The following is a 15,496-nucleotide window of genomic DNA, read 5'->3' on the forward strand; positions in this document are numbered from 1 at the left end:
CTATACTATTACTACAGGAACCATTATGGCTCAGATCAGGTTACTATATATACTATACTATTACTACAGGAACCATTCTGGCTCAGATCAGGTTACTATATATACTATACTGTTACTACAGAAACAGGAACCATTCTGGCTCAGATCAGGTGACTATATATACTATACTGTTACTACAGAAACAGGAACCATTCTGGCTCAGATCAGGTGACTATATATACTATACTATTACTACAGGAACCATTCTGGCTCAGATCAGGTTACTATATATACTATACTATTACTACAGGAACCATTCTGGCTCAGATCAGGTTACTATATAGACTATACTATTACTACAGGAACCATTCTGGCTCAGATCAGGTTACTATATAGACTATACTATTACTACAGGAACCATTCTGGCTCAGATCAGGTTACTATATATACTATACTATTACTACAGGAACCATTCTGGCTCAGATCAGGTTACTATATATACTATACTATTACTACAGGAACCATTCTGGCTCAGATCAGGTTACTATATATACTATACTATTACTACAGGAACCATTCTGGCTCAGATCAGGTTACTATATATACTATACTGTTACTACAGAAACAGGAACCATTCTGGCTCAGATCAGGTGACTATATATACTATACTATTACTACAGGAACCATTCTGGCTCAGATCAGGTTACTATATATACTATACTATTACTACAGGAACCATTCTGGCTCAGATCAGGTTACTATATATACTATACTATTACTACAGGAACCATTCTGGCTCAGATCAGGTTACTATATAGACTATACTATTACTACAGGAACCATTCTGGCTCAGATCAGGTTACTATATGGACTATACTATTACTACAGGAACCATTATGGCTCAGATCAGGTTACTATATATACTATACTATTACTACAGGAACCATTCTGGCTCAGATCAGGTTACTATATAGACTATACTATTACTACAGGAACCATTATGGCTCAGATCAGGTTACTATAAATATACTATACTATTACTACAGGAACCATTCTGGCTCAGATCAGGTTACTATATATACTATACTATTACTACAGGAACCATTCTGGCTCAGATCAGGCTACTATATATACTATACTATTACTACAGGAACCATTCTGGCTCAGATCAGGTTACTATATATACTATACTATTACTACAGGAACCATTATGGCTCAGATCAGGTTACTATATATATACTATACTATTACTACAGGAACCATTCTGGCTCAGATCAGGTTACTATATATACTATACTGTTACTACAGAAACAGGAACCATTCTGGCTCAGATCAGGTGACTATATATACTATACTATTACTACAGGAACCATTCTGGCTCAGATCAGGTGACTATATATACTATACTATTACTACAGGAACCATTCTGGCTCAGATCAGGTTACTATATATACTATACTATTACTACAGGAACCATTCTGGCTCAGATCAGGTTACTATATATACTATACTGTTACTACAGGAACCATTCTGGCTCAGATCAGGTTACTATATATACTATACTGTTACTACAGAAACAGGAACCATTCTGGCTCAGATCAGGTGACTATATATACTATACTATTACTACAGGAACCATTCTGGCTCAGATCAGGTTACTATATATACTATACTATTACTACAGGAACCATTCTGGCTCAGATCAGGCTACTATATATACTATACTATTACTACAGGAACCATTCTGGCTCAGATCAGGTTACTATATATACTATACTATTACTACAGGAACCATTATGGCTCAGATCAGGTTACTATATATATACTATACTGTTACTACAGAAACAGGAACCATTCTGGCTCAGATCAGGTGACTATATATACTATACTATTACTACAGGAACCATTCTGGCTCAGATCAGGTTACTATATATACTATACTATTACTACAGGAACCATTCTGGCTCAGATCAGGTTACTATATATACTATACTATTACTACAGGAACCATTCTGGCTCAGATCAGGTTAATATATATACTATATTATTACTACAGGAACCATTATGGCTCAGATCAGGTTACTATATATACTATACTATTACTACACGAACCATTCTGGCTCAGATCAGGTTACTATATATACTATACTATTACAACAGGAACCATTCTGGCTCAGATCAGGTTACTATATATACTATACTGTTACTACAGAAACAGGAACCATTCTGGCTCAGATCAGGTGACTATATATACTATACTATTACTACAGGAACCATTCTGGCTCAGATCAGGTTACTATATATACTATACTATTACTACAGGAACCATTCTGGCTCAGATCAGGTTACTATATAGACTATACTATTACTACAGGAACCATTCTGGCTCAGATCAGGTTACTATATAGACTATACTATTACTACAGGAACCATTCTGGCTCAGATCAGGTTACTATATATACTATACTATTACTACAGGAACCATTCTGGCTCAGATCAGGTTACTATATATACTATACTATTACTACAGGAACCATTCTGGCAGATCAGGTTACTATATATACTATACTATTACTACAGGAACCATTCTGGCTCAGATCAGGTTACTATATATACTATACTGTTACTACAGAAACAGGAACCACTCTGGCTCAGATCAGGTGACTATATATACTATACTATTACTACAGGAACCATTCTGGCTCAGATCAGGTTACTATATATACTATACTATTACTACAGGAACCATTCTGGCTCAGATCAGGTTACTATATATACTATACTATTACTACAGGAACCATTCTGGCTCAGATCAGGTTACTATATAGACTATACTATTACTACAGGAACCATTCTGGCTCAGATCAGGTTACTATATGGACTATACTATTACTACAGGAACCATTATGGCTCAGATCAGGTTACTATATATACTATACTATTACTACAGGAACCATTCTGGCTCAGATCAGGTTACTATATATACTATACTATTACTACAGGAACCATTCTGGCTCAGATCAGGTTACTATATATACTATACTATTACTACAGGAACCATTCTGGCTCAGATCAGGTTACTATATAGACTATACTATTACTACAGGAACCATTCTGGCTCAGATCAGGTTACTATATAGACTATACTATTACTACAGGAACCATTCACTTTGTTTTTTTCTCATTTTGTCTGTCATAGTTGAAGTGTACCTATGATGAAAATTACAGGCCTCTCATCTTTTTAAGTGGGAGAACTTGCACAATTGGTGGCTGACTAAATACTTTTTTGCCCCACTGTATATTAACTAGTTGACTCACTGATTGGTATATTAACTAGTTGACTGACTGATTGGTATATTAATTAGTTGACTGACTGATTGGTATATTAACTAGTTGACTGACTGATTGGTATATTAACTAGTTGACTGACTGATTGATATATTAACTAGTTGACTGACTGATTGGTATATTAACTAGTTGACTGACTGATTGGTATATTAACTAGTTGACTGACTGATTGGTATATTAACTAGTTGACTGACTGATTGGTATATTAACTAGTTGACTGATTGGTGTTTAAACTAGTTAACTGACTGTTTGATGTATAAACTAGTTTACTGACTGATTGGTTTATTAACTAGTTTACTGATTGGTATATTAACTAGTTTGCTGATTGATATATTAACTAATTGACTGGCTGATTTGTATATTAACTAGTTGACTGACTGATTGGTATATTAACTAGTTGACTGATTGATATATAAACTAATTGACTGACTGATATATAAACAAGTTGACTGAATGATATATAAACTAGTTGACTGACTGATTGGTATATAAACTAGTTGACTGATTGATATATAAACTAGTTGACTAATTGATATATAAACTAGTTGACTGATTGATATATAAACTAGTTGACTGATTGATATATAAACTAGTTGACTGACTGATTTGTAATTTAACTAGATGACTGATTGATATATAAACTAGTTGACTGACTGATATATAAACTAGTTGACTGATTTATATATAAAGTAGTTGCCTGACTGATTGGTATATTAACTAGTTGACTGATTGATATATACACTAGTTGACTGACTGATTGGTATATTAACTAGTTGACTGATTTATATATAAACTAGTTGCCTGACTGATTGGTATATTAACTAGTTGACTGATTGATATATACACTAGTTGACTGACTGATTGGTATATTAACTAGTTGACCGATTGATATATAAACTAGTTGACAGACTGATTTGTAATTTAACTAGTTGACTGATTTAACTAGTTGACTGACTGATATATAAACTAGTTGACTGATTTATATATAAACTAGTTGCCTGACTGATTGGTATATTAACTAGTTGACTGATTGATATATAAACTAGTTGACTGACTGATTTGTAATTTAACTAGATGACTGATTGATATTTAAACTAGTTGCCTGACTGATTGATATATAAACTAGTTGACTGACTGATTTATAATTTAACTAGATGACTGATTGATATATAAACTAGTTGACTGACTGATATATAAACTAGTTGACTGATTGATATATAAACTAGTTGCCTGACTGATTGGTATATTAACTAGTTGACTGATTTATATATACACTAGTTGACTGACTGATTGGTATATTAACTAGTTGACTGACTGATTGGTATATTAACTAGTTGACTGACTGATTGGTATATTAACTAGTTGACTGATTTATATATACACTGGTTGACTGACTGATTGGTATATTAACTAGTTGACTGATTTATATATACACTAGTTGACTGACTGATTGGTATATTAACTAGTTGACTGACTGATTGGTATCTTAACTAGTTGACTGATTTATATATACACTGGTTGACTGACTGATTGGTATATTAACTAGTTGACTGATTTATATATACACTAGTTGACTGACTGATTGGTATATTAACTAGTTGACTGACTGATTGGTATATTAACTATTTGACTGACTGATTGGTATATTAACTAGTTGACTGACTGATTGGTATATTATCTAGTTGACTGATTGATATATACACTAGTTGACTGATTGGAATATTAATTAGTTGACTGACTGATATTTAAACTAGTTGACTGGCTGATTGGTATATTAACTAGTTGACTGACTGATTGGTATATTAACTAGTTGACTGATTTATATATACACTGGTTGACTGACTGATTGGTATATTAACTAGTTGACTGATTTATATATACACTAGTTGACTGACTGATTGGTATATTAACTAGTTGACTGACTGATTGGTATATTAACTATTTGACTGACTGATTGGTATATTAACTAGTTGACTGACTGATTGGTATATTATCTAGTTGACTGATTGATATATACACTAGTTGACTGATTGGAATATTAATTAGTTGACTGACTGATATTTAAACTAGTTGACTGGCTGATTGGTATATTAACTAGTTGACTGACTGATTGGTATATTAACTAGTTGACTGATTTATATATACACTGGTTGACTGACTGATTGGTATATTAACTAGTTGACTGATTTATATATACACTAGTTGACTGACTGATTGGTATATTAACTAGTTGACTGACTGATTGGTATATTAACTATTTGACTGACTGATTGGTATATTAACTAGTTGACTGACTGATTGGTATATTATCTAGTTGACTGATTGATATATACACTAGTTGACTGATTGGAATATTAATTAGTTGACTGACTGATATTTAAACTAGTTGACTGGCTGATTGGTATATTAACTAGTTGACTGATTGATATGTAAACTAGTTGACTGATTGATATGTAAACAAGTTGCCTGACTGATTGGTATATTAACTAGTTGACTGATTGATTGGTATATTAACTAGTTGACTGATTGGTATATGAACTAGTTGACTGACTGATTGGTATATTAACTAGTTGACTGATTGGTATATTATCTAGTTGACTGATTGGTATATTAACTAGTTGACTGATTGGTATATTATCTAGTTGACTGATTGATATATAAACTAGTTGACTGACTGATTGGTATATTAACTAGTTGACTGATTGGTATACTATCTAGTTGACTGATTAACTCATTGTGTTATTGATTTCAGGACGGTGGGGTGTGTGTGTGTTCATTGAGGGATTACTTGTTGATTGATATACTGATTGATTGGTATTGATTTCAGGACGGTGGCGGCAACAAATATGAATGAGACGTCTAGTCGTTCCCACGCCGTCTTCACCATCGTGTTCACACAGAAACGAAGAGACCAACTCACCAGCCTGGACACTGAGAAGGTACGAGTAAACACACAATAATAATCCATTATTGTTTGTCAGACAGACAGGGTGTGTTTGGTGTGTGTGTGTGTGTTAGGTGTTGGTGTGAAACAAAGAGACCGCCATCTCCCTGGACACGGAGAAGGTAGTAGGGAGGAGGAGGGGGGCAGACTAACTCTCTGGTGATGAGGAGGGGGGCTAGTATGAATGTGAGGTGGAGGAGAGGTAGACTTACTCTCTGGTGATGAGGAGGGGGGTTAGTATGAATGTACTGTAACTCTGGTGATGAGGAAGTGGAGGGGGCTGGTAGGAATGTGCTGTAACTCTGGTGATGAGGAGGGGGGCTGGTATGAATGTACTGTAACTCTGGTGATGAAGAGGGGGCTGGTATGAATGTACTGTAACTCTGGTGATGAGGAGGGGGGACTGGTATGAATGTACTGTAACTCTGGTGATGAGGGGAGGGGGCTGGTATGAATGTACTGTAACTCTGGTGATGAGGGGGCTGGTATGAATGTACTGTAACTCTGGTGATGAGGGGGCTGGTATGAATGTACTGTAACTCTGGTGATGAGGAGGGGGGGGCTGGTATGAATGTACTGTAACTCTGGTGATGAGGTAGCCCGCTGCAACATCACTGTCACACTCAGACCAGGGGGATTTCCTGTTGGAGAGAGAGACAGATCCATGACACGTGTCTTATGGGAAATAGATGCTTTTCTGTTCTTTAAATGGAGACTAATCTAATATTACGCTAATCACATTATAGCCAGCAGCATATCACCCTGCATACCACACTGTATACTACCCAGCATATCACCCTGCATACCACACTGTACACTACCCAGCATATCACCCTGCATACCACACTGTATACTACCCAGCATATCACCCTGCATACCACACTGTACACTACCCAGCATATCACCCTGCATACCACACTGTATACTACCCAGCATATCACCCTGCATACCACACTGTATACTACCCAGCATATCACCCTGCATACCACACTGTATACTACCCAGCATATCACCCTGCATACCACACTGTATACTACCCAGCATATCACCCTGCATACCACACTGTACACTACCCAGCATATCACCCTGCATACCACACTGTATACTACCCAGCATATCACCCTGCATACCACACTGTATACTACCCAGCATATCACCCTGCATACCACACTGTATACTACCCAGCATATCACCCTGCATACCACACTGTATACTACCCAGCATATCACCCTGCATACCACACTGTATACTACCCAGCATATCACCCTGCATACCACACTGTATACTACCCAGCATATCACCCTGCATACCACACTGTATACTACCCAGCATATCACCCTGCATACCACACTGTACACTACCCAGCATATCACCCTGCATACCACACTGTATACTACCCAGCATATCACCCTGCATACCACACTGTATACTACCCAGCATATCACCCTGCATACCACACTGTATACTACCCAGCATATCACCCTGCATACCACACTGTATACTACCCAGCATATCACCCTGCATACCACACTGTATACTACCCAGCATACCACCCTGCATACCACTGCTGGCTTACTTCTGAAGCTAAGTAGGGTTGGTCCTGGTCAGTTCCTGGATGGGAGACCAGATGCTGCAGGAAGTGGTGTTGGAGGGCCAGTAGGAGGCACTCTTTCCTCTGGTCTAAATAATATCCCAATGCCCCAGGGCAGTGATTGGGGACACTGCCCTGTGTAGGGTGCCGTCTTTCGGATGGGGCATTAAACAGGTGTCCTGACTCTCTGAGGTCATTAAAGATCCCATGGCACTTATCGTAAGAGTAGGGGTGTTAACCCCGGTGTCCTGGCTAAATTCCCAATCTGTCAGTAAAGTCAGTCTGGTGGACCTAGAGGTCAGGGGTTAGGTATTAACCATGTTATTCTCTCCAGGTCAGTAAGGTCAGTCTGGTGGACCTAGAGGTCAGGGGTTAGGAATTAACCATGTTATTCTCTCCAGGTCAGTCTGGTGGACCTAGAGGTCAGGGGTTAGGTATTAACCATGTTATTCTCTCCAGGTCAGTAAGGTCAGTCTGGTGGACCTAGCTGGTAGTGAGAGAGCTGACTCGTCGGGGGCAAAGGGTTTGAGGTTGAAGGAAGGAGCTAATATCAACAAGTCTCTCACCACCCTGGGGAAGGTCATCTCTGCTCTGGCTGAAATGCAGAACAGTAAGAAGAGGAAGTCCGACTTCATCCCCTACAGAGACTCGGTCCTCACCTGGCTCCTGAAAGAGAACCTGGGTGAGAGTCCTGCTAGACATTTCACACAACTTATTAAGCACCTGTTTGTTTTACACTGGGAAACTGTCACAAACACATTGAACAGTGTGTTATGAACAGCTCCCTTGGGAGGGATGGAGGGCAGAGGAGGGAGAGGAGCTAGATGGAGAGAGTGAAGTAGGTCTATGTGATATATAAACCTGTCTCTGTGTCAGGTGGTAACTTTAGGACAGAGGATGGATGGAGGGAAGGTCTATGTGATATATAAACCTGTCTCTGTGTCAGGTGGTAACTTTAGGACAGAGGATGGATGGAGGGAAGGTCTATGTGATATATAAACCTGTCTCTGTGTCAGGTGGTAACTTTAGGACAGAGGATGGATGGAGGGAAGGTCTATGTGATATATAAACCTGTCTCTGTGTCAGGTGGTAACTTTAGGACAGAGGATGGATGGAGGGAAGGTCTATGTGATATATTAACCTCTCTCTGTCAGGTGGAAACTCCAGGACAGCGATGATAGCAGCTCTCAGTCCAGCAGACATTAACTATGAAGAAACACTCAGTACACTCAGGTCGGTAAACATCTCCTCTCTCTCCCTCTCTGTCTCTATCCATTCAACCCTCCACATCAGTCTCCATGTGTCTGTCTATCAGTCTCCATGTGTCTGTCTATCAGTCTCCATGTGTCTGTCTATCAGTCTCCATGTGTCTGTCTATCAGTCTCCATGTGTCTGTCTATCAGTCTCCATGTGTCTGTCTATCAGTCTCCATGTGTCTGTTTATCAGTCTCCATGTGTCTGTATATCAGTCTCCATGTGTCTGTGTATCAGTCTCCATGTGTCTGTCTATCAGTCTCCATGTGTCTGTCTATCAGTCTCCATGTGTCTGTCTATCAGTCTCCATGTGTCTCTCTATCAGTCTCCATGTGTCTGTCTATCAGTCTCAATGTGTCTATCTATCAGTATCCATGTGTCTATCAGTCTGTCTATCAGTCTCCATGTGTCTATCTATCAGTCTCCATGTGTCTATCTATCAGTCTCCATGTGTCTGTCTATCAGTCTCCATGTGTCTGTATATCAGTCTCCATGTGTCTATCTATCAGTCTCCATGTGTCTGTCTATCAGTCTCCATGTGTCTGTTTATCAGTCTCCATGTGTCTATCTATCAGTCTCCATGTGTCTGTCTATCAGTCTCCATGTGTCTGTCTATCAGTCTCCATGTGTCTGTCTATCAGTCTCCATGTGTCTGTCTATCAGTCTCCATGTGTCTCTCTATCAGTCTCCATGTGTCTGTCTATCAGTCTCAATGTGTCTATCTATCAGTCTCCATGTGTCTATTTATCAGTCTCCATGTGTTTGTCTATCAGTCTCCATGTGTCTGTCTATCAGACTCCATGTGTCTGTCTATCAGTCTCCATGTGTCTCTCTATCAGTCTCCATGTGTCTCTCTATCAGTCTCCATGTGTCTGTCTATCAGTCTCAATGTGTCTATCTATCAGTCTCCATGTGTCTGTCTATCAGTCTCCATGTGTCTGTCTATCAGTCTCCATGTGTCTGTCTATCAGTCTCCATGTGTCTGTCTATCAGTATCCATGTGTCTATCAGTCTGTCTATCAGTCTCCATGTGTCTGTCTATCTATCAGTCTCCATGTGTCTGTATATCAGTCTCCATGTGTCTATCTGTCAGTCTCCATGTGTCTATCTATCAGTCTCCATGTGTCTGTCTATCAGTCTCCATGTGTCTATCAGTCTCCACGTGCCTGTCTGTCGGTCTCCACGTGTCTTGTGTCTCGGTCTCGGTCTCCACGTGTCTTGTCTCTCGGTCTCCACATGTCTTGTCTCGCGGTCTCCATGTGTCTGTCCTTCGGACTCCACGTGTCTTGTCTGTCGGTCTCCACGTGCCTGTCTGTCGGTCTCCATGTGTATTGTCTCTCGGTCTCCACGTGTCTTGTCTCGGTCTCCACGTGTCTTGTCTCTCGGTCTCCACGGGTCTTGTCTCTCAGACTCCACGTGTCTTGACTGTCGGTCTCCACGTGTCTTGACTGTCGGTCTCCACGTGTCTTGTATGTCTGTCTCCACGTGCCTGTCTGTCGGTCTCCATGTGTCTGTCGGTCTCCACTTGTCTTGTCTCTCGGGTCTCCACGTGTCTTGTCTCTTGGACTCCACGTGTCTTGATTGTCGGTCTCCACGTGTCTTGTCTCTCGGACTCCACGTGTCTTGTCTCTCGGACTCCACGTGTCTTGTCTCTCGGACTCCACGTGTCTTTCTGTCTGTCTCCACGTGTCTGTCGGTCTCCACGTGTCTGTCGGTCTCCACTTGTCTTGTCTCTCGGTATCCACGTGTCTTGTCTCTCGGTCTCCACGTGTCTTGCCTCTCGGTCTCCACGTGCCTGTCTGTCGGACTCCACGTGTCTGTCGGTCTCCACGTGTCTTGACTGTCGGTCTCCACTTGTCTTGTCTCTCGGTCTCCACGTGTCTTGTCTGTCGGTCTCCACGTGCCTGTCTGTCGGTCTCCACGTGTCTTGTCTGTCTGTCTCCACATGCCTGTCTGTCGGGCTCCACGTGTCTCTCGGTCTCCACGTGTCTTGTCTGTCTGTCTCCACGTGCCTGTCTGTCGGTCTCCATGTGTCTGTCGGTCTCCACTTGTCTTGTCTTTCGGGTCTCCACGTGTCTTGTCTCTTGGACTCCACGTGTCTTGACTGTCGGTCTCCACGTGTCTTGTCTCTCGGACTCCACGTGTCTTGTCTGTCGGACTCCACGTGTCTTGTCTCTCGGACTCCACGTGTCTTTCTGTCTGTCTCCACGTGTCTGTCGGTCTCCACGTGTCTGTCGGTCTCCACTTGTCTTGTCTCTCGGTATCCACGTGTCTTGTCTCTCGGTCTCCACGTGTCTTGTCTATCGGTCTCCACGTGCCTGTCTGTCGGTCTCCACGTGTCTTGTCTGTCTGTCTGTCTGTCTCCACGTGCCTGTCTGTCGGGCTCCACGTGTCTCTCGGTCTCCACGTGTCTTGTCGGTCTCCACGTGTCTTGACTGTCGGTCTCCACGTGCCTGTCGGTCTCCACGTGTCTTGTCTGTCGGTCTCCACGTGTCTTGTCTGTCGGTCTCCACGTGTCTTTGGCATCATGAAACTGAAGACGGTTAGTTTATCAAATCAATTCTCTGTAATTATTATTACGTGATTAACTAATCAGGTAAATGTAATTAACCAGGAAGTTGGGGCACCAAGGAAAATATTCAGATTGCAAAGTTATAATTTTCCTAATATAACTTTCAGTCTCCATGTGTCTCTCTCTCTAGGTATGCGGACCGTGCCAAGCAGATCAGGTGTAATGCTATAATCAATGAGGATCCCAACGCCAGACTGATCAGAGAACTGAAAGAAGAAGTCAACAGACTGAGAGACCTGCTGTTCTCACAGGGGCTGTCTGAACTATTGGCTGTAACAGGTAACAAACACTGCTGTTCTCACAGGGGCTGTCTGAACTACTGGCTGTAACAGGTAACAAACACACAGAGCTCTGACCCATCTCTCTATCTCTGTCTGTCTATCTCTGTCTCTCTCAGGTGGAGAGGTGAACAACAACAGTGCTCTGGGCTCCTCCCCCTCAGGCCTGCCAACCCACCAGCCAATCACCGCTAACGGCCAATCAGAAGCCCCACAGAACCCTGCCCAAGATTCTAACTCCGCCCCTGACGAAGACTCCACCACTGACGGAGACGCTGATCACATGACTGATCACATGACGGCGGACTTTGCTGAAGGGGAGGAGCTTGTTGAGACCATCAGTAAAGAGGAGGTGGCTGAGAGACTGGAGGTATGAACCATATCTGTTTACTGTTCTAGAGTTCTGTCTCTAGTAGTCTACTAGTTTACTGTTCTAGACTTCTGTCTCTAGTAGTCTACTAGTTTAGTTCACTGTTCTAGACTTCTGTCTCTGATAGTCTACTAGTTTACTGTCCTAGACTTCTGTCTCTAGTAGTCTACTAGTTTAGTTCACTGTTCTAGACCTCTGTCTCTAATAGTCTACTGTTCTAGAATTCTGTCTCTAGTAGTCTACTAGTTTACTGTTCTAGACTTCTGTCTCTAATAGTCTACTGTCCTAGACCTCTGTCTCTAATAGTCTACTAGTTTACTGTTCTAGACTTCTGTCTCTAATAGTCTACTAGTTTACTGTTCTAGACTTCTGTCTCTAATAGTCTACTGTCCTAGACTTCTGTCTCTAATAGTCTACTGTCCTAGACCTCTGTCTCTAATAGTCTACTGTCCTAGACTTCTGTCTCTAATAGTCTACTAGTTTACTGTTCTAGACCTCTGTCTCTAATAGTCTACTAGTTTACTGTTCTAGACTTCTGTCTCTAGTAGTCTACTAGTTTAGTTTATTGTCCTAGACTTCTGTCTCTAGTAGTCTACTAGTTTACTGTCCTAGACTTCTATCTCTAGTAGTCTACTAGTTTAGTTTATTGTCCTAGACCTCTGTCTCTAGTAGTCTACTAGTTTAGTTTATTGTCCTAGACTTCTGTCTCTAGTAGTCTACTAGTCTACTGTCCTAGACCTCTGTCTCTAATAGTCTACTGTTCTAGACTTCTGTCTCTAATAGTTTACTGTTCTAGACTTCTGTCTCTAATAGTCTACTAGTTTACTGTCCTAGACCTCTGTCTCTAATAGTCTACTCGTTTACTGTTCTAGACTTCTGTCTCTAGTAGTCTACTAGTTTAGTTTATTGTCCTAGACTTCTGTCTCTAGTAGTCTACTAGTTTAGTTTACTGTACTAGACTTCTGTCTCTAATAGTCTACTAGTTCACTGTCCTAGACTTCTGTCTCTAATAGTCTTCTAGTTTACTGTACTAGACTTCTGTCTCTAGTAGTCTACTAGTTTACTGTTCTAGACTTCTGTCTCTAATAGTCTACTAGTTTACTGTTCTAGACTTCTGTCTCTAATAGTCTACTAGTTTACTGTTCTAGACTTCTGTCTCTAGTAGTCTACTAGTTTAGTTCACTGTTCTAGACTTCTGTCTCTAATAGTCTACTAGTTTACTGTTCTAGACTTCTATCTCTAGTAGTCTACTAGTTTAGTTTATTGTCCTAGACTTCTGTCTCTAGTAGTCTACTAGTTTAGTTTACTGTACTAGACTTCTGTCTCTAATAGTCTACTAGTTTAGTTTCCTGTCCTAGACTTCTGTCTCTAGTAGTCTACTGTTCTAGACTTCTGTCTCTAATAGTCTACTAGTTTATTGTCCTAGACTTCTGTCTCTAGTAGTCTACTAGTTTATTGTCCTAGACTTCTGTCTCTAATAGTCTACTAGTTTAGTTTACTGTACTAGACTTCTGTGTCTAATAGTCTACTAGTTCACTGTACTAGACTTCTGTCTCTAATAGTCTACTAGTTCACTGTCCTAGACTTCTGTCTCTAGTAGTCTACTAGTTTACTGTTCTAGACTTCTGTCTCTAATAGTCTACTAGTTTAGTTTATTGTCCTAGACTTCTGTCTCTAGTAGTCTACTAGTTTACTGTACTAGACTTCTGTGTCTAATAGTCTTCTAGTTTCTAGTTTTTCTAGTCTTCTAGTCCTAGACTTCTGTCTCTAATAGTCTACTAGTTTAGTTTACTGTCCTAGACTTCTGTCTCTAGTAGTCTACTAGTTTAGTTTACTGTGTCTGATTCTGGGTTCTGATGGGTTGTCTAGGAGACTGAGAAGATCATTGCTGAGCTGAACGAGACATGGGAGGAGAAACTGAGGAAGACTGAATCTATACGACATGAGAGGTGAGAGAGGGGGAGAGTGAAGGCTAGAGAGGAGGAGAGGGAGAGAACAGAGTGAGGACAGTTGCTTTTTGTATTGTAGATGCTGTATTGTATTGTAGATGTTGTATTATAGATGTTGTATTGTATTATATATGTTGAATTGTATTTTAGATGTTGTATTATAGATGTTGTATTGTATTATAGATGTTGTATTGTATTATAGATTTTGTATTATAGATTTTGTATTATAGATGTTGTATTATAGATGTTGTATTATAGATGTTGTATTATAGATGTTGTATTATAGATGTTGTATTATAGATGTTGTATTATAGATGTTGTTTTGTATTGTAGATGTTGTATTGTATTATAGATGTTGTGTTGTATTATAGATATTGTATTATAGATGTTGTGTTGTATTATAGATGTTGTATTATAGATGTTGTATTGTATTATAGATGTTGTATTACAGATGTTGTGTTGTATTATAGATGCTGTATTATAGATGTTGTGTTGTATTATAGATGTTGTATTGTATTATAGATGTTGTATTATAGATGTTGTATTGTATTATAGATGTTGTATTGTGTTATAGATGTTGTATTATAGATGTTGCATTATAGATGTTGTATTATAGATGTTGTATTGTATTATAGATGTTGTATTGTATTATAGATGTTGTATTATAGATGTTATATTGTATTAGAGATGTTGTATTGTATTATAGATGTTGTATTGGATTCTATATGTTGTATTGTATTATAGATGTTGTATTATATATGTTGTATTATAGATGTTGTATTGTATTATAGATGTTGTATTGTGTTATAGATGTTGTATTATAGATGTTGTATTATAGATGTTGTATTGTATTATAGATGTTGTATTATAGATTTTGTGTTGTATTATAGATGTTGTATTATAGATGTTGTAATGTATTATAGATGTTGTGTTGTATTATAGATGTTGTATTGTGTTATAGATGTTGTATTATAGATGTTGTATTAAAGATGTTGTATTGTATTATAGATGTTGTATTGTATTATAGATTTTGTGTTGTATTATAGATGTTGTAATATAGATATTGTATTATAGATGTTGTATTATAGATGTTGTATTATAGATGTTGTATTGTATTATAGATGTTGTATTATAGATGTTGTATTATAGATGTTGTATTATAGATTTTGTATTATAGATGTTGTATTATAGATTTTGTATTATAGATTTTG

The 15,496-nt window shown here is 39.2% G+C and overlaps 1 protein-coding gene across 1 annotated transcript in view; it reads left to right on the forward strand.

The window, feature by feature from the left end:
- The window catches only part of kif1c (kinesin family member 1C), a 95,419-nt gene that overhangs the window by 41,591 nt on the left and 38,332 nt on the right, over positions 1-15,496 (forward strand). Inside the window, exons 8-13 of the mRNA XM_042327953.1 lie at positions 6,155-6,266; positions 8,322-8,544; positions 9,017-9,095; positions 11,819-11,967; positions 12,086-12,336; positions 14,206-14,285. Of these exons, the coding sequence (XP_042183887.1) occupies positions 6,155-6,266; positions 8,322-8,544; positions 9,017-9,095; positions 11,819-11,967; positions 12,086-12,336; positions 14,206-14,285 (894 nt within the window). The remainder of the gene's footprint in view (positions 1-6,154; positions 6,267-8,321; positions 8,545-9,016; positions 9,096-11,818; positions 11,968-12,085; positions 12,337-14,205; positions 14,286-15,496) is intronic.

The sequence above is a fragment of the Oncorhynchus tshawytscha genome, linkage group LG10 (genome assembly GCF_018296145.1).
Source record: "Oncorhynchus tshawytscha isolate Ot180627B linkage group LG10, Otsh_v2.0, whole genome shotgun sequence".
Taxonomy (NCBI): Eukaryota; Metazoa; Chordata; class Actinopteri; order Salmoniformes; family Salmonidae; genus Oncorhynchus; species Oncorhynchus tshawytscha.